The 20,798-nt window shown below is 38.3% G+C and overlaps 2 protein-coding genes across 2 annotated transcripts in view; one reads left to right on the forward strand and one right to left on the reverse strand.

Moving 5' to 3' along the window:
• LOC144438423 (uncharacterized) overlaps positions 1-20,798 on the forward strand; it is a 349,033-nt gene that overhangs the window by 112,271 nt on the left and 215,964 nt on the right. The gene's annotated exons all lie outside the window — the stretch shown is intronic.
• LOC144439466 (polyprenal reductase-like) lies at positions 729-16,462 on the reverse strand. Its single transcript, XM_078128753.1, has 5 exons — positions 16,284-16,462; positions 4,561-4,712; positions 3,303-3,494; positions 2,530-2,667; positions 729-1,477 (listed from the first exon to the last, which is right to left on the reverse strand). The coding sequence occupies exons 1-5, from the start codon at positions 16,460-16,462 to the stop codon at positions 1,227-1,229; spliced, it is 912 nt and encodes a 303-aa protein (XP_077984879.1). The 3' UTR covers positions 729-1,226.

The following is a 20,798-nucleotide window of genomic DNA, read 5'->3' on the forward strand; positions in this document are numbered from 1 at the left end:
GCATGCCTGGCATGCCCTTCCTTACGCAAGTTGTCTGAATTCTGGTTCACTGTCATTCCAAATTGCACGACAATATAGAATTAACTACAAGTTACATGTTATCTGAAAACATCACACTTTTATAGTGGGTCTGAAGTGTGATTTTAGTGAGTACTAAGAACGTCCTGTGTTGATACTCAAGATACTTGCTGTGGAAAATCGCTCGGTCGAATGAGGTCACCTTCAGCTTCTGGTCGAATCAGGATAGAGTATGCAAATGAGGATGTTGCGGATTGGCTGATAATGTAGAAGGGTGCAGAATTGGATTTGAAGTTTACAACCCTGTTTCGAACAAACGCTTGTCATTTGGGCGCCCAATGCGTAGAATTATGACTATAGCACATATTACATTGCTTGTTTGACGTCAATAGTGTCTTTTGAAAAGTGGCAGTTTACTTAAAGTCTCGTCGACTGATTTCCAATATGGCGTCGGTCATTATGCTCATTAACATATTCATTTTTTTTTCAAATTACAAAAAAAAAATCATAAAAAATAAAAATGAGGATGTGCTGACTTGAAATTAACAAATCTGAGTAAGCTACCCCCTGCGCATCAACACGCCAGATATCAAAGCAATCTAATAAGAGGTTTTCAAGGAGTTGATGAAAATGACATTTTATGAAAAAAAATCATAAAAAATTGAAAATGGCACAGATCAACTTGGCATGAACAAATCTGAATAGCCTCCCCCCAGGGAACATGCACACCAAATATCGAAGAATTCCGACTGTCACTTATGGAGTAGATAGTAAAAATATAAAAGTTTGACGGACACCTATGATTCACTCTACTCTCTATACCTCAATACCCACCTATACCTAAAGCTACGCTTTCAGCTTTCGCTGACAGCGGAGCTAAAAAGGAAGAATTGTTTCTGGTCAGCACACACATCACTTAGAAAAGAGTATGAACACAGAGCACAGACAATTATGTTATCATTATTGTTTGGTCATTCTCATTCTTTCAATTTCGAATTGAGTGTTATATTGTAAGATTGTTTCTGGTTGGCCACTCCTAAGTACTCGAGATTGATGTACATCCAAAGTCACAAAGTGAACTTGAGAAATTGGAGAATAGATGAGAGTACTTCAACCTGTTTTAGATCGAGTGCTATATTTCAATCACAACAAATTGCATTTGTGACGTGACTTATTAAAGACAAACAATTCGGCAAAAAAAACTTATTTTAGTAAATCCATGGTATGATAACTTTCCTGTGTACTGGATAGTTATCAAACTTCTCTTTGTACCATTTATGGAAAACCTCCCCCATAGCAACCTGGTTGCTAACAACAAATGCCATGACCCACCACCAGAGGGTGTGTTTGAAACCTAAAACAACTGCTACTCCTGTGTAGATGATAATTTCTGACAGGTAGTGAGGATTGGAGACGTATTCAAACCAATCACCATATGGTATCTTGTGGACATTCTTATCTGCAGAGAAAAAATGACAATATATCACACATTAAGCAAAAAAAAAATTGATTCTGGTCAGTGCAAACATGACTTAATAAATACCCCCACGTCGGTCTTTTTTCCCCCATGTTTGTCCAGCCCATGCAGTCTGCAGATCAGTGGGGAAACACAAAAATAACCCTCCCTACTTCAGTGAAGACAACTGCAGAACCAATTATAACAAGCAAATGACATCTGCCCCACATACACACTTGCTCTAAAGTACTAAATAAAAAGTCCACAGGTTTGTTGAGAATTTAAAAAAAAATAAAAAAATATCACGTCATCACACCATTTTAGACACACTGTCCTGACCAGAAACAATTCTTTTTTCTTGTTGACCTTACAGTACTAACAGAAACTCTGCTATCAGCAAACAAGATAGATACAAACTAATTGATGTCAGACACGGTAGACTACGGTGACGTAGATTACACAAGTGGATGATAGCAATGACTTGGTTACATGTACATGTACATGTATGTATATATAAATACCCTTTGAATCAAGATGCATCTTTTCTTCAAGTGGTTGCACATTCAACTAATCCATTTTTGCACTCTCACTCACCGTCAACATTCATTGATAGCTTAGATCAACATGTCACAATATTAGTTGTATTTCATCTCTGTGTTAGCTTATCAATAGTTGATCTGCGATTGCCATACAAAAATTCATTGTACAAAATACACAATCACACCACTAGTCATATATGATGTATTAAAGATTGTTCCGTACCAGTGTTTTTTGTTCAGAGTGGTAGGTAAAATCTACCCAAGTTTCCCAGTCACTTTAGGTAAAATCTACCCAAGTTTCCCGGTCATTTTAGTTTCCCAGTCATTTTAGTTGGGTTCCCTACCAGTGTATTTGAAAAGGTGGCAAGGAGATAAAATCTACCTGAGTTTCTTGGTTATTCTCCCATAGTTCTTTGCCAATGTTTTCATAAAGGGTGGTAGGTAGGAAATGTAAACCTGACTTCCCCAGTCATCTTGCCAGACTTCCCTACCATTGATGAATTCATCTCTACCTACCTGCATCTGTTTTTCTGAGATTGGCAAAGATAACACAGGCTCTGTTCTGATGCCAAGACCCCCATAGAAAGAGAACAACACCGAATACATGATAGGGCTCAATGTGATCACCAAGATCTGGGATACTCTTAAAGGAAGCTGTGATATAAAACAAGAAAATACAACTTGATTTAGTATAAAAACTGATACCAGCCACTTAGAATTCTACAATTCAAGGAATGGTGAATTGTTGTTTTCTTTTGAAATTCTGTAGTAAACATGATACATGTTTCTGTTGATATCTTTTGGCTTGCAGTGTTCTCTGCCTTTGTACTCTAATGGGCGTAGCAAATAGAAATGCTGTACAAGACACCACAAGCATGAATGCAATACCCCGAGTACCAACAATGGCACTAGCGTGAAATGGGGTGCTGTTATCATTACTTATGTTCATCCAATTTTTTTAGCATGTGTTCAAATGTTTTCATATGCACGGAACAAGTGTGCACTCATTTTGTATACAGGTTTGCAATAATGTCTTCGGTTTTGCATGGCACTAGTAATGCACACACACCTATGCAAGTAATCGTTACAGATTATGTAATAACATGAAGGCTCAACTAACAACTACCAGGGTAATATCTGTTACGAGTAAGACATGGGAAGGAAGGCATAGGAAATATGTGAAGTCTTAAGAAACTGATAACCAAAGCAACTACATGGACATAACTGTGTGCTATTGTTTTAGTATTTTGTTACACCTCTACAAATAGATTGAGCAACTCGTACCATACCTTTTTGTAAGATATGTGGTCCCTCAGAAAGTATGGTTGGTCCCAGAGCTGGATAGAAAGTCATTCCCAATAAAAAGTGGATGACGTTCATTTGGGAATTACTGTACTTGGAAACGAACTGACATTCCAGAAATCTACGCATTCCTTGTACAACCATTAGACACATGGCAATCAAAATGGAAATCTGTGAAACTGTTCAGAAAAAAAAAATGATCAAACAAATTTAAATAAAATTAACTTGGTAAAACTGAATTTATGTGGTTGGGTAAGTGTCAAGGAATAGGTCTGATCATTCTTTCGGTGTTTCTTGGCCAAAGTGTCCAATTAAAATTATCGGAATCCACTTTTTACATGATGCTATGGAAGCTTACAGGGAAAATATCACAGCCCCTCTGAAGTCAATAATTTCATGGTCAATGTATGGATAACTAGGGGCCTTACATTGATCAGTGTATGGATAACTAGTGGCCTTACATTGATCGACAAAATCCAAATCATCAAAACTCTTATAGTCCCTAAATTTCTTTATGTTTTTAATTTGATTGATGTTAGAACTAATGACTTAAAGTTAATTAATGGTGTTATTCATAGATTTTTATGGAATGGGCTCGATAAGGTTAGCGGGAATATTCTGATTGGGGGATAAAAAGGAAGGCGGTATTGGTATGTTGGACATCTTTTCACTCTACATGGCACACAGAATTTCATGGATCAAGTGTTTTTTATCTGAATCAGTAAATCACCTATGGAAGCTCTTCTTTTTCCTTTTTCATGAAAAAAACTGGAAACTATTTAATTTTGAAATGCAATTACGATGTGAAACTTTTGCCAGTTTGGCTCCCAAATCTCTATAAAAGTATTTTAATGTGTTGGCAAGAGATTAACCCCTTTTCCTCCACCTCCCCAGCTGAGCAGGTAATTTGGAATAATGTCAAAATTCTCATCAACAATAAATCAGTTTTTAGTGCTTATCTGTATAAAAAAGGTATCATAGACATTTCTGACATTTTTGGGAATGACTCTAGATTTAAAAATCAAGCCGACCTTAAGGATTTAGGATGTAACCTAAATCATTATATGTTGTGGATTGGTATTCTTGATGCTATCCCAGCACACTGGAAAACATGTAAACCACAACTAGTTAGGCCTGAAATACCAATTTTTTTTTTTTTCTCAAGAATCAAGTTTCATTATTTACAAAAAAAAATAAAAATTGCATTCACAGTCCAAATAACAACAAAGTCCGAATTCTACTTACCTCTAGGCTGGTAGAGAGGATGAAAACTAATACCACTTAATAAATCCACAAACCATGAAGGAGGTCTTTGATTCATAAAATATGCACCAATTATTGTGTACAAGATGAAACCATTACAGATAACGGAATTCAGATAGAAATATTTAAACCACCTACAGAACAGAACAAAAATATTCATGAGGCCAAACAAAAAAAATGTGTGGTTCCGGTTACACTCAATTTTTAGAATAGGTGGGGTAGGTAGATTTTTTATTTTATTTATTTATTTTTTTTCATGTGCGAGTGTCTAGTTCAGGTTTTCCATTGTTTTCCAAATGGTCTCTGTGTTATTTATTTCTTCCTATCAGATTTACAGCCATTAAAGATTGGAAGAACAGTTTTACATTGTCTTTCTACGTTGATGTCAGTTTCCGAATTCCGCATCCACTATTTCTGGCAAAACTTCACAATTTTAGTGATTTTATTATTTTTTTCTCAAATACATAAAAAAAACCCAAGTTTAGGGTCAGCAGTGAAAATCTAGGTGGGGTCGGGTAACCGCAACCAAACAATTTTTTTCTTCTAGGCCTGATTGTAGTTTTTGTTTCTTACATTTTTTAACCAACCATGAATCACAGGTGTTCAGTTGAGTTCATATTTGTCACTTTTCAGAAATATGTTTCTAAGTCAATGTGTCTAATTCCATGTTTTGAGTTCATCCTATAATTTCCTGATTTATGTTTTAATATTGCATCAATAGTAACTGCAATAATCGTAGCATTGTTTTTTTCCCTGTTTTTGTGGTTTTTTTCATTCCATCATTTAACCAGAAAACAAATGCTACAATCCCTGCTGGATATTTTCTGCTAAATTACGCCCTACTTTCCAAACAATCGGGCATTTCCTAACTTCGACATTAATTACAGAGCCTTCAACACCTAAGATATATTCAGAAGTATCCCAATCTCGTCAAAATCGGCAAAGGTAAAGTTGAAATGGGTAGTGCAGGTATGTAAAGCGAGATTACGCTAAAAAACGTCATACCTGTACTACCCGTTTCAAAATGCTGTGATGTGTTGCTACTTTTGCAGATTTTGATGGGATTGGTGGACTTTTGAACATTTTTTGAGTCTTGAAGGCTCGGTAATTAGTGTAGGAGTTAGGAAATGTCCGACTTCCTGGCAAGCAACGGTAGGTATAATAATAGCAGTATAATTTATCCAATTTTGTGAAGCAGATCTGCCTTGCAACCTTCTACTTGCAATTGCCTAGCAGGAATTGGTTTTTTTTCACGTTAAATGAAGGAACCACAAGAAAGAAAAAAAATTGAAAAACTCAGAATCCAAACAAACACTAAAATTATTACAGCTAAATCTATAGATAGTATACAAAAGTTACCTATGCGACTGTGACGAAACGCCCAGTATTTTACTAGATATTTTCGATTGTTTACACTGCTGTTGATAGCGTACATGTGTACAGTTCATATAGCACGCCATGTTATTGTTAGAGACTACAGTCTAGACATAGCTGCTTAGTTGAGTATAGCGCAGAGAAACAAACATACATATTTTTACTGTTCTGATTTGACCCCTTTTAGCGACCCAGTTTGCGTTTCTATGTATTAGTATAGCTATTTCAAATTCCAGTTATTTAGAGTAGTAAAGTTTCTTGACCCCTAGGGCAATGTCTGTAAATTTTACATAATTTGATTGGATATCTATCCTTGAACTTGGTCAGCGTCCAAGTCAGGCCAGGCATACGTGATATTTTACAGATCAGAGGACCTTTGGTTATGATTGACAGGTCATTTCGACCACAAATTCTAACCACGAAGTGAAATGTCATCAATTTCAGTAGTTAGAGAGTTATTTTTAGTCTAAGGCCATTCATATGTAAATTACCAGTTTTCTATGTAAGTGGTAAAGTTCAGAGCCTCAATGAACAGCTTTTGCCAGTCTGTTCCAGGTGTAGCTCGTCAGATACTAGTGAAAGTGGACTTTACGTGGTCTACTGGTCAGATACTAGTGAAAGTGGACTTTACGGGGTCTGCCCAAGGAAATAGGTATAACTTAGCCAGATACTAGTGAAAGTAGACTTTGCATGGTCTACTGGTCAGATACTAGTGAAAGTGGACTTTACGGGGTCTGCCCAAGGAAATAGGTATAACTTAGCCAGATACTAGTGAAAGTAGACTTTGCATGGTCTACTGGTCAGATAGTATGGAACAGACTTTGCGTGGTCTGCTTGTCGGATGGTGTAGACAACGATATATTCCCCCTCCTACTCCAATTCTTCTCCTGTTTGGCAAACAGTTCAGCAACCCTGAAGTGTTATCATTTTCATGAACGAAATAAAGATGTCAAGTGTTTCATTTGAAATATTCCTGTCAAGCATATTTTCTGGAGATCAGGGGTCGTCAACCCCATATAAATACATAATATAGATCCCCTTCCCAATTTCTGAATCAGTGAACTCAACGAGACATCGAAAGAAGATCCTCGACAACACTACAAACGAAGACCAATGATATCACCACGGGAGAAGACAACGTCCAGATATAATTATAATTTGGTTGGTGGCTGACCAAAGTTTGACGAATATTCAAGGGAAGTCAGTCATTGCCTGGTGGCATCTACTACTACTACTACTACTACTACTACTACTACTACTACTACTACTACTACTACTACTACTACCACTATCATCAATATTAAAGACGATGAGTCCTCCCTCACCCCTTAATTATATTATTTTTCCTACAGGATTTGACCTCAACGTCAAATGACCAAAATCAATACAGAACACAGAACACAATTAAACGACCCCAACTGTAAGGTTGTTACACGGGTGCACGTCCAACTCGGCCCATTTCCAACTCGGCCCACCAACTCGGCCCACCATCTGCCAACTCGGCCCACCAACTCGGCCCACTCTCTGTCAACTCGGCCCACCAACTCAGCCCACTCTCTGCCAACTCGGCCCACTCTCTGCCAACTTGACTATAGATATTTAGTCCGCTATTCGTCAATTCGTAAATAGTCAAGATGTACAACTCGACGTGATTGTAACTTCAAAACCGAAACACTTTGAAATAAATGATTGTGTTTATTACTAACATATTGCCCACTTCGACATGACATGCACTCTAAAATGGGTTGATCTTTTTTTATTAATCGTTGTTGAAATTAAAGTATTCATGAAACTTGGCCTGTCCATGGAAATACATGGCGCTTTTACTTCCATGGTTTGTTGGAACTATTAAAAGTTAGCAACGATCGACACGCGTAGGCTTTTATAGCAGACCCCCGTATCGAGTAGCTACATGTTGAATGAGAAACGATCAAGCGTAGTGTGTCAGATTATTTTGGAATTATGTTGTTTCGGTTTGTTTGATGGAGACATTTCAATATGCTTTTATCTCGTAGAAAATAAAAAAAAGTTTATAACTGTTCATATAACATTGGTGGTAAAGTTAATTTATTGTTTTTTTCTTTAAAGTGTCAAGTTGTTGAATAACTTTGACCATTTACAAATGGTGTCAAAAGGCAAATGAACTGTCCGGTGTGCCGACTAATCTATGGATGATTGACAGGCTTCGGTCGAGTCATCTGTATGCATGAGGACAAACTGTAAGACTAAGGCAATTATTCTGGAGGGAGAATGGTAAGCCTGAGATAGGAATGCACTAGTACTGCAAATCTTCAACTTCAACCTTCTATCACGGTCACTGTTAAGTGACCTTGCTTCCATGTGTGGCATATACGACAGACACATCGGCGATTATTTGCGACGAGGGCGTTAATGACTACATTGTTACAGCTAGGTTCTCTACGATGTGTGAAAGTGTAACACGGAAGGGGGTCCTTTGAAACAATATAACCATCACTATCAAATATACCGCAACCACTTTGTGATAACTGGCGATCAACGAAACCATTAAACGCAAACCAAGCAGTGTATACTAGTAATTATTGCACACTATCGTATGCTTTGATAGAGTTACATTGATACCGACATTGCTTGCGATGTTTCATATGTAAACATAATTTACTTTGACTGAAAAAATGATAATCTAAACAGCCTTGAAGCAAAACGAACTTGTTGCCATAACATTGCTCTAGAATATAGGGTGTATAAGTCAGAATGTAAAGTTATCCCGATAATTTATTTACCTTTTTATTGTTGAAGACAAATTCAAAATTGCTGCAATTCTAAGGCCGAAACCTACATTATTCATTTACATGTATTGTATTATATATTTACATGTACAGTTGTATTGTGATACTTTCCATGCTTCCACTATCATCACATTAAAAAGTAGTTACGCATCTTCGGATACATTGACCATGGAAGAATAACTCACTGCATACAGCTATATACGAAACGGATGTTCAAAAAAAATTAAAAAAGCATAATCCCAGGTAGCCCCACATTGTACACTATGAACTATAATACTATCACTGTGAATAAATTATGTAATAAAAGTTATGATGAGAGTTTGAAAGGAAAAATGAAATGACGATGATTGGATCGAACCAGCCTCGGTTGTCCATAACTGGTGAGTGTCGGATTTCTTATCACTAGTGTCTTGTAGAGACACCTCATTTACAAAGTATTTGTTACTTTGTTTACCACAATACCATTGTCTTGTAGTCTGTGAAGTTGTCGGGTAATGGTATATGACCGACGTGATTTACACAACAATTAAACTATTTGGGTGTGATAATACATTATACGTGCCACTAGTTTGTCACCAATGTGTGTCCGTATAAAACTTTGAAGCTTCTTTATAGTTCATCTAATTTGTTGTAAGCAAACAATAATAATTTATTCCCTAATCAAATTAAACGAAAGTGACACGTGACAGTAGAAAACATATAAATAATCACCGCAAACTACACTCTTCATACACTTGTATCGAATATTTCGACAAGAGAACAACCAGATCAGAAACCATCAATACGAGAAACAGAAGCAAAAGATGTGTCATCACTCCGGAGTACCCCTGCATCAAATGTTATCAAGAAGTCATCCAACAGCAACAGGACTTCGAATGCGATGTGTGTCAGCAATGGCAACATAGGAGATGTACAAAAGGTAAATTCATCAAAGTCTTTTATTATACATATTTAATGCCAATCCCGTCTTTCAAACTTGTTTCTGACTGCATCTGATGAGGAAAAACCACAGATACATAAGCCGTATTCTAAAATTTAATCTCACTATTTTTTAAGGCACGCAAATTCTGGCATCAGGAGAAAGTGGTCCCATTCAGGAAAACTGATGTACAAATTTTGCTTCACATTCATTTCTCACTTTCCCGACCGTGTAATGTTGTCAAGATCATTTTTTTTATGAAAGTCATATCTACATTTATGGATCGAGTTGCCATGTACTTTCAAGATTAGATTTTTGACTGTTATTCCGATTCGCCATTTGGTCGCAATAGTCGTGGTGATACTTAGGGTAAAGGGCCGCTTTCTTATTCCGTATTCTGAAATGACAGTAAAAATCTATCATTTCTGCCTACAGGGTTTACGTTAGTAATGTACAATGAAGCTGTGAAAAAGGACGAGGGGTTTGATTGGCGTTGTAACATGTGCATAGATAATACTACAGCAAGAGAGACGGCCATGGATACTAATGATTCAATGGTAAGTCATATATTTTATGTTATTCTGTCATCTTTCAATAATATTTTCTCGGAATGTGTTATTTCGAGGCTCTGAAAATACTCGGAAATACATGTAAGGATTACAGGCCGTTTCGCTCTCACGTTTCTTTATCATCAAGATATAAAAATATATTTTTCAATCGGGGCCACACGCTTCAGACAGTGTCTCAGGTTACGGAAAATTTTGTATATTTTATGCATATGTTATTTGTGACAGTCGTTCTCATCGTAATGTCCAGAATTCAGACAATATTTCAGTTCTTTACGAGTAAGTCAAGTCGTTTGACTCAAGCCTCAGTTATCAACACGCCTCCTGGTGAAGAGTCGCAAGAAATGGAAGTCAATGATGACACAGTGAATAACATTCCCTTTCTACAACCACAAGTATTAGAAGAATCAGAACTGGCCGATCCTACACCTCACGCCCTGCCGAATTTCGACAACGAGTTAGTCTACGAATTGATAGCTGAGTCGTCACAGAGAGGCAAAACAAAACTTGCTGACTCGGATGGGTATTCCTACACTGTTAAACGATGTGCAGCCAACACGACACACTGGCGGTGTACAGTCAGAAACAAATCATCCAACTGCAAGGCAACTGTAAAACAAGTTGGTAACATCTTTACGCCTGGCCACTCATCGCATTGCCACCCCCCTACAGCTGGTGTCGCTATTGCTAGCAGAGTTTCGGCTGAAATACGTAAGAAAGCGACGGAGAACGTATTCAGACCAGCTCCACAATTGGTAGAGGAGGCTATCCGGAAAAACGTTACAGAAAATGCTGCGGTTGCACTAACGGCGCCACCACATAACCTGGCACGGCAAGGTAATCGGAGGCGACAGAAATCTAGACCAGCGGAACCATCAGATCTTGATTTTGAAATATCCTTAGGACATGTCCCAGAGAACTTCCTGAAACGAGACGTGCGTGTTGGGGAGAGACGTCACTTGGTCTTCGCCACCGAACACCAACTTAAGCTCCTAGGGAAAGCCAAATGCTGGTACGCTGATGCCACATTTAAGGTCGTGAGGAAGCCATTCACGCAACTATTTAGTCTTCATGCATTTTTGAAAGTCGACGACAATATTAAACAAGTACCCCTGTTATTCGCACTGATGTCCGGTAAAAGAAAAAGGGACTACAAGAAAGTACTACAAGCTGCGATCCATGATTAGGGAGAGTTGAAAAAAAAGGGGCGAGTCGAATCGCGTTAATATCAGTGGTGTGAACGGTGCGTCAAACGGACACGTTGTTATATTGAAATACATGTAGATAGGTACCGGTAGCCCGTCCTGCCGACGGTGAATGGGTCTACGTTACTGTACCCTCAACACCGAAGGGACGACAAACTGTATGCAAGTGCGACTTAGTTACTTTTCTCTATTCCCAGTAATTTTCTCCAGTTGTAAAGTTAGTTGCACCTAGAATTAAGTTAATTGCATCCTTAGTATTGCACTGTAGGTAGTTAAGTATTATTTTCAGCCACAAGCCATCAAGTTGCAGCTGTAAGTGATCAACATGGCCCAACGTTCCAGCAATAGGAGACGCCGCCCTAACTCCAAGTATCCTACCCTTTCATCGAGACCAAACCATTCCTGTTCCTGTGTAGTGTGTGAAAGAATGGTGACTGTTCGGCAGCATGCTCTGTGCTGTGATAACTGTTCTAGGTATGTGGTATTTATTAATTTTTAGCACAACTGAACTGATATGTTCATTCCCTAGTTCTATGTGTAAACAGCTTAAACTCAAAAACTGCTGGAATGTTTGATATGGTATAAGAATGAAGAACTGTGTTGTTACTATGCTCACTAGGTCCAAAGTGTGTAGTTTTAATAAAATATTGTAAACTGGGAAATTTCCCAGTCTATTGAAATTGCGTAGTGTATTCAACACTTGTTTAAAAGTTACGTAAACACCATACATATGACCTAGTCCATTCTCTTTTTTTTTTTTTATTTCAGATGGCAACACCGATTATGTAAAAGTGGAATCACCAACTCTGAGTACAGGCATCTGGTCAGAGGAGATATTGAGTTTCCATGGCAGTGTGCTAAGTGTTCAGCCCCATCCCTTTTACCTTCACCACCTCTCTCCTCATCTCCACCTCCTATGCTTTTACCATCCCCCTCCTCATCTCCACCTCCCATGCCTTCACCACCTCTCTCCTCATCTCCACCTCTTATGCTTTTTCCATCCCCCCTCCTCATCTCCTCCCTTTATGCCTTCATCATCTCTCTCCTCTTCTACATCATTTCCTTCATCTGATTTTCATCCTGTTGGTCAAAGTTCTGTCTTATCATCTGGCGAAGAAAGAAGACTGAGTGATAATGGTGAAGAAAGAAGACACATTGGTAATGGCGATGAAAGAAGTCTGAGTGATAATGGCGAAGAAAGAAGACACAGTGGTAATGGCGAAGAAAGAAGACACAGTAAAGATGGCACCCAACAAGCCGAGCCAGTGATTGAGGTCCCTTCCATCATACAAGAATCTTCAATTGCAGATGAAACTCCAGTGCCATACACCAACCGTTCCGATGTTCAAGAAATTACCTACCAAGTAATTTCCGATGGATTGCAAAAAGGGAAGACGCAGCTGGTAGACAGCGATGGCTACAGTTATGTCATAAAGAGCAGAAGGCAGAATGGGAACAGAACCTGGCGTTGCAGTGTCAGAAACAAGACATCGCGGTGTAAAGCTACCGTGATTGAAAAGGTAAGAAGAAAGAAGACACAGTGGTAACTTCTGGTAAAAGTAGACCCCTTTTCAATCAGCCCACATCCATCCGGGAAAACTCGGCAAGGCTACGGCATCAAAAGTTCGAAAGGAGGTAAAAAAGGCAGCAGCCTGCGATTTCTTTACGTCAGCTGCCGAGATCGTAAATAAAGTCATGTTAGACGAAGGTATACAGAGAGCAGTAGAACCATTCGAAGCTCTACAGAAGCCTGAATATTTGGCACGTGCCGCCAACCGCTACAGACAGAAGATGCGCCCATCTGAGCCACAAGACATCGACTTTGAAATAGATGAACAACATATCCCGGAAGACTTCTTTTGAAAAGACGCGCGCGTGGATGGAAAGAGACACTTAATATTTGCATCAGAGAAAATGCTTCAACTCTTGAGCAGATCAAAAACCTGAATTGTTGATGGAACTTTTAAAATCGTCAAGGACCCGTTCACTCAACTTGTAAGCATTCATTCTTTTGTCAGACGAGATGATGATTTGAAACAAGTTCCGCTCTTGTTTGTTCTCATGTCTGGCAAAAGAAAGAAATATTACAAGAAAGTGCTGAAAGCTGTAAAACGCCTGACACCCGAAGCAAGAGTGAAGAAATTCGTCATAGACTTCGAGCAAGCGATGTGGAAAGCTATCCCACAAGTATTTAGAAGAGTGATGATTCGAGAATGTGCCTTCCATTGGGCTCAATGCATTTGGTGCAAAATTCAAGAAATTGGACTTTCTTCAGCCTACAGAAATAATGATAACACACACAAGCTCTTCGCCAGCTACTAGCATTACCATTCCTGCCGCACGAGCACATTCAACCATTATTCGAACATTTGGCAAGACGAGCTGTTACAGACATGCTTGCAAATCTGTTTGATTATGTCCGAGTTAACTGGATAGAGAGTATGCTCTGGCATCCTGAAACATGGAGCGTGTTCAAACAACCGGTGAGAACAAACAATGACGTCGAGGGGTGACACGGTGCCTTAAATCGTCATGCAAGAAGAGGAAATATTACCTTCTACCTTCTTCTAAATCTGTTGAAAGAACAGGCGGATTTGGTTGATATCCAGGTGAGATTGGTCTCAGACAACAAATTACGGCGACGACAAAGACGGCAGTACAGACAAGTCCAGGGACAGCTGAACAAAATCTGGGATGCCTACATTGCAGGGGAGAAATCGGCTCAGCAGTTACTACGGAAGTGTGCGAACATTGTTTGTCCGAACATCAGAGATTAACTTTATCAGACTCAGTATTGAACATCTAATTAACTTTATTGGACTATTGTCATCAAGTTATTATTCATGAACCCTTATATCAACAGCAGATAACGAATTAATGAATGTAAATATTTTGAGCGGTTTTTTTTTAGTAGTTTTATTTCAATTAATTGCAGCCTTTGTCTGTGTATGAGTGTATATATGTATGTGTTTATTTGGTTATGTTTGTATGCATTATTGAGAATAGGTGTGTGTGTATATCCCCCCTTTCCCCCTCTCTCCCCCCTTATATATGCCACTGCGGTATAGAGCACTGTCTTAGCAGATTGATACTCACCGAGTTATATATATATAAGTGTGTGTGTGTCTTGACAAGGAATTGTTGAAAACGATTTCATCATTAAACATGATAGTTCTTTTCAACAATATATTGTGCATGTTTGAAGGCAAGGAACTGTTGAAAGATAATTTTTTTGTCTTTTCAAACTTTTCAAAAATAAATCGCACTAGTTATAACCTAGAATATCGCTAAAAACAATGTCGGAGCATTTACATACCGAGTAACACACATATCGTAATTGAGCAACACACATAGATACAATTTGGTGAACCACACATATACACAGGCACAAAGAAGAGGCAAAGAATAGAGGGATTGTCAGCCTGGCTTAAATATACTTACCCGTAATTGTAAGCTTAACATGCATTAGGAAAGCTACCAAGTCCATTCTTCAAATCTTTTATTTAAAAACAATTTAATGTTAAAAGATATATTGCTTTCGTGCACTTTCTTTTATGGTTTGACAGTTCAGGCAATTTGCCAATATAAGACTTTTCCTGTTCATTGACACATAAAATACACAAGAAATATACATAGAAATGGACAGTAGGCATTTGTGAGATACCATTGTAAATATTGCCATAAACTAACTTCACACCGATCGTGTTAATTGTCTCTAGAGCGATACGTTGGTCTATGATTTTTTTGTACGACCTAGGGAGGCTTTCAAGTCAATAGTATTTACCCTGGAATCAACCGGATACGTACTAGAACGTACACGTACTTGTTACAAGTCCCTATTTCCGACTCATGTAGACTTTTTACCCCTTGATTTTTAGGCAGAATGTTTTGACACCCCTTTTTTAATAAACGAAAAGACAACTATTTTGATGAAGTACACACGATTTATTTTTTCGTGAACTTTGATCTCCGCCGTGGCCGTGGGCGATCCCCCGTTGACTTTACGTTCAATGTGCTGCAGAGCACTCACTCAGCCTGGGTGTCCAACGACGTTATTGATATGACGTTTGATCTCTAATTTCAGTTAAAATGTAGACTTTTGACATTGTAATTTTGGGTAAAATGTAGACTTTTGACCCCCTAATTTTGAGACAGTTGTAGAGTTTGTGCCTGTGTTTCAAACCGACCGTGGTACGTACATGTGTACCCAACTTCAGGTCGAGTGCCCCCTGGATACAAGTACTACGACTGGTTCTACGCGTAGCTGTACAAACAGTTCTTCTCGTGATTGTTACGGGAACCAAACAATCGGTACTTGTCAATCTCCCATTTCCCTATTTATAATTCCTATGTATCGTTTTCACAGTTGCACATATCTGATACTAGTATTCTGTCTTGTTGCATGTTGTAAGCTTAAAGCATACTGAAGCATGCTTGCGGAAAGTGGGGCCGTTTTGACCCGGGGTCGTTTTAACCCGGGGCCGTTTTAACCAGTCAAAACGGTCCCGCGTCAAAACGGCCCCATTAAAGGCGGGGCCGTTTTGACCTTTTAAAGGTGGGGCCATTTTGACATTGGGGCCGTTTTGACCGGTAACCGTAATGATTTCGTGGTTAGGAAATGACTGCTCCACATTTTACATGTAATAGCGAGGAGCCCCCTCATGAGCACCCCCAGTCTCGATGCTACCCGTGGTATCGAATCATCAACGAGATCTTGAGATTTGATACCACGGATAGCACTAGACTACACCCCACCCCCATCTCCACCCCCACCCCCACCACCCCCACCCCCATCACCACCACCACCACCACCACCACCATCACCACCACCACCACCACCACCACCAAAACCCACTTCGGAAATCACACTTACTGTTTTGGAACATTTGTTAACCGTTCGAGTATGTTTGGTTCGCCTTTGCTGCGTGCTTTTCCATACATAAGAGCATCTTTCATCTTTCTTGGCATTGGAATATAAAAATATAGATAGTACGAAGCAATAAAGCCAAAAGTGCTACCGCACCAGTACCACATGAGGAAAGGCGCCGCCATTTTGAGCAAGTTTTGTTTTTATCACAGAGGTCAACCCAGAGGTCAATGTTCTATCTGGGTATCCCCTCTCCCAAGTGATTCGTGTGAGGGCTCACTATAACGACGAACCTGCGACGAACCTGACTTCATGGACTTCACATTTTACAAATCTATTCTCTATTCTATAGTCTATATTAATTACAATTACGAGTACACCCGAAGCAATTTGCGAGTACATCCGAAGCAATTACGAAGCACAATACAATAGGCATTGTTGTAAAACTGAATAATTGTAACGTCGGGTGATTACCTAGATATTGAAATTCACACCTCATGCAAAAAACATCTATATAAAAATCATGTACAACCAAAAACGATATTCCTGTCTGAATCGAAGTAACACGGAATAGAAATGAAATATAAAATGATAATGAAAATAACAATTTGGAAATGATTTAGTTTAGAAAATTATATTTTTTTAATTTGACAAAGAGTTGGCTAGATTATAATATTAGGGAGCAATACACGATGAAAAGTGATGTTGTTAAAATCTGATGATACAACTAATGATATAGAAATTAATTAATTATTAAAACTAGTAAATTATAAAAACAATAACCAATTTTTTGACTGAGATTGCCTTATGGACCGGGGTAAACAGTTTCATATTGCAATACCAGTGAATGTATGTTACAACATTTAACTTTCATTGGGAATCTTTAAGGGTGAGATACTGTCTCGTATGATAACTACTTTTAACATTATCAAAGTCGAGTTCCGACTTACTCCGTCTGTAAGAAGGACTAGTAGTGATATATGACATCATATACACGTAAGATCATACTGAACTTACAATACTCAACCGCTGAACATCTCAGTCACTTTTAATAGCCCGCCCTCTATCACCGAATATATGTCAGCAGCCTCATTCTGCTCTGACGTCGAATTGGCAATTTTAAAACAAATGTTATTTTGGTCGACAGAATCTACTGGTGAACCGAGCATTGATTTGGAGTACTTTGAGAATAGTTGTATTGATTCCAATTGATATGTGAATGTTTTGAGATAAAAACTACGGATAGTACCATCAATAGTATATATATATGTGATAGTGTAACCTGATCCAATATAACGATTGGCCATCACAGGGGCGTGTATTATTGCTTAGATTTCCGTTTTCTTAGGAAAATATCATACGAATCTTGCTGCTACAAATGTATCGATCTATAGTACTACGTATATTATAAATATACTCTATACAGGTAGGAATATATATTCAAAAGGTAGTTGTATTTAGTCTGTAGACCTGGAAAACAACAATCTATGCAATATTACACGCCCCTGTGTTGACCATGGTCTCCTGTACTCTACATAATGTTTTTTGCTAGTCAACAGCTTAAGTACCCTCAGTCTGTATTTATTTATCTTTGCATTGCATTTTAATTATGTTAACCAGATCACTGTTTTATGTAGAGAAAATACAGTAACATCATACGTATCCGTGTGTATGATATAGGAAATGATACATTGATACAAACAAGACCAAATAGTATTTCATGTTCCTGTAAGTAAGGCCCATATAACCCCCAAATTTATTTAGCAAGGAATGCAAATTTCGTTCGCATAAAAATGTCGTTTCCAGTTAAAACTGGACGAAAGATCCACCGTTACAATTCATATGACATTTGTTACAGACTTCCTTGTCTGGTCTGTGTTTGCAGATAACGGGAGAGATGCTCGATGGAGGGGGGAGGGGGTGGTGTCAATCTACTCGAACGAAATTCTCTTAATTTACTAGTGTATATTGGCTATCATCCCCGAGATCTATCGCACAGTTCAGTTATGATGAAGTGATTCTGTACCATGTATCATATGATTCGTTGTCAAATCGACTAAACTTATTTGTGTAAGATTGCCGATGCCGTCCATATTCGAATTCCTTATTGTTCAACTGCAGTAGTCTGTCTACTGGGGGGGGGGGGGGGGCTGTGATTAATGAGTCTGCCAGATATATACTCGTTCACGGTTCTGGATAAGAACGACGAGTATAGTGGAATCACAGACAGTAGACATGCTACAACTGCCGTCACGCCATTCGTCTCATTCGGCAACTCAATTCTGGCATTTAGGGTTCTGGAAAGCATGCCAATGTAGGGATGTAGGCTAGGCCCTGCATGCACTACTAGTATTTTTTAGAGTTACATGCAGCATGCAACATTTGCTATCGTATCTAAACTAGCTTGACTCAGCAATAATCAGAGGAAACAAACAAAAAATATGAATAATCGTAGCAATATATCAACAGAACAATGGTTCGTGTTGCTGTCAAAATGCCAATATTTATCGCTACACGTCTTAAGTGGTATTTTAAATCTTGCCAATTCGTCTACCATGCAGTGTACACGTGCACAGTGTAACGCGTTGATTCTCAGAGAAACGAAGTCAAATATTCAACCAATATGTGATTGCCAATTTCTACTATAGGACTACAATATCACCCTCAATATGCTCAGTATGATTTCTTCGATGTGGTTAGCTATAAACATCCTTTGTCGTCGTTCTCGCGGCATGTATCCACCAAGAGAATATATAGCTACTACCCACACATCACATGACCTCACTGGTCTCCTTTAAACCCCCCGAAATGTTAGCCTGTTATTTTTTTTCTTGCAATTCTTATACATTAAGAAGTAAAGTCCTCAAGTCAATAAATTGTATGGTAACACATTTGCCTAGATGCAACGTAAAATGTTATGATTGACCCCAAGTGCCCGATTTTTACGAAACTGTTGTAAAATGTGATGGAGGTATTCACGCAGGTTATTTCCAGTCCTTAAATCCAAACCAGTATAAAATTGAAATGTGCAAAGAAGCTGTCTAATTGTAACAATAATTTTCAAGTTGAATAATTCATCGATCAGGTTGGAAAACGTTGGCTATTTATGAGTTTTGACCATGGAGAATTTAGAACCCATGTTAAGTCCATAATTCCGAAAATTGAAAATTATTGACTCGAACTTACATTTGCATCGCCAAAGAAAATTACAAATTACTCCTCGCTTCAAAAAACCCGGATAATTAATCAAATGTACCTATTTTTCATATGGAACAAGATCACGTAAAGTCATATCATGACTTGTCACCAAACTGCGAACACACATACGTACATGTTAAACTGTATGAGTAGTTTCCTTACTTATTGTCACCTGGTTTTCGTCGAAGTCTCGCGAAAATACAATCGCTTTTATTAGTGAGTTTCTATTCTAGAGCTTTCAGTAAGTTTTGAAATAGTTGCGTTTCCATTTAAAACATAAACAACCTGAGAAAATGTACTAAAAGTTAACCCCAAATAAAAATTATGATTCCTTGACATGACCCTAGAACGAATATAAACACTTGAGTCAGACATACATGTTATACTGTGATTTGCTGTATAGAATGTAGCTGTCTGAGAGTTTTGTAGATTTCCAGACAACTTTGTCCCAGTCACTGAACAATGTTAGATCTGACATCACACTGAATTGTGGTGATAAGGAATTTAGACTGCAAGCAAGGCCAGTGGGTGGTTATTTTACAACCCGTGTCATGTAAGTGTTCACTTCACTTCGGGCTTGGCAATGCTCTGTTTGATACAACCATGCAGAAACCAAAATGAAACCGCACATGTCTACACTTTAAGTTAGCAGGATCACAATTTCTCGCTACATTTTGTCTGAAATTAAGTAAGTCATTTAGTCAAACTGCAACTACTCGCAGACATGTAGGCGCCATTGTTTTGACTTCTGCATTTGATGTCTTCATGGTGGCACACAGTTCATTTTATTTTATAGACAAAATGTCACAAGAAACTGTTTTCATTCAATCTTGAGATCTTAAAATGTAGCATGTGCAGTTTCTTATCGGTTTCTGCATACTTACACCAAACAGAGCCAGTGAACACTAACACAAAACGGTCGGTAACGGTTGTACGATTTTGGTTGTACGTTCTGACAATTTACTTATTTGTAACACTTCAGTGAAAGGGGTTGTAGATTTAACAAATGCAATGTATTGTGGAATTAATTCGTATGTCTCAAAACTCATGTGACACACTTCGGTTGTGAATTGATATATGCAACGCAATGTGGAATTAATTCGTATGTCTCAAAACTCATGTGACACACTTCGGTTGTGAATTGATATATGCAACGCAATGTGGAATTAATTCGTATGTCTCAAAACTCATGTGACACACTTCGGTTGTGAATTGATATATGCAACGCAATGTGGAATTAATTCGTATGTCTCAAAACTCATGTGACACACTTCGGTTGTGAATTGATATATGCAACGCAATGTGGAATTTAATTCGTATGTC

This window comes from Glandiceps talaboti, chromosome 8 (genome assembly GCF_964340395.1).
Source record: "Glandiceps talaboti chromosome 8, keGlaTala1.1, whole genome shotgun sequence".
In the NCBI taxonomy this organism is placed as follows: domain Eukaryota; kingdom Metazoa; phylum Hemichordata; class Enteropneusta; family Spengelidae; genus Glandiceps; species Glandiceps talaboti.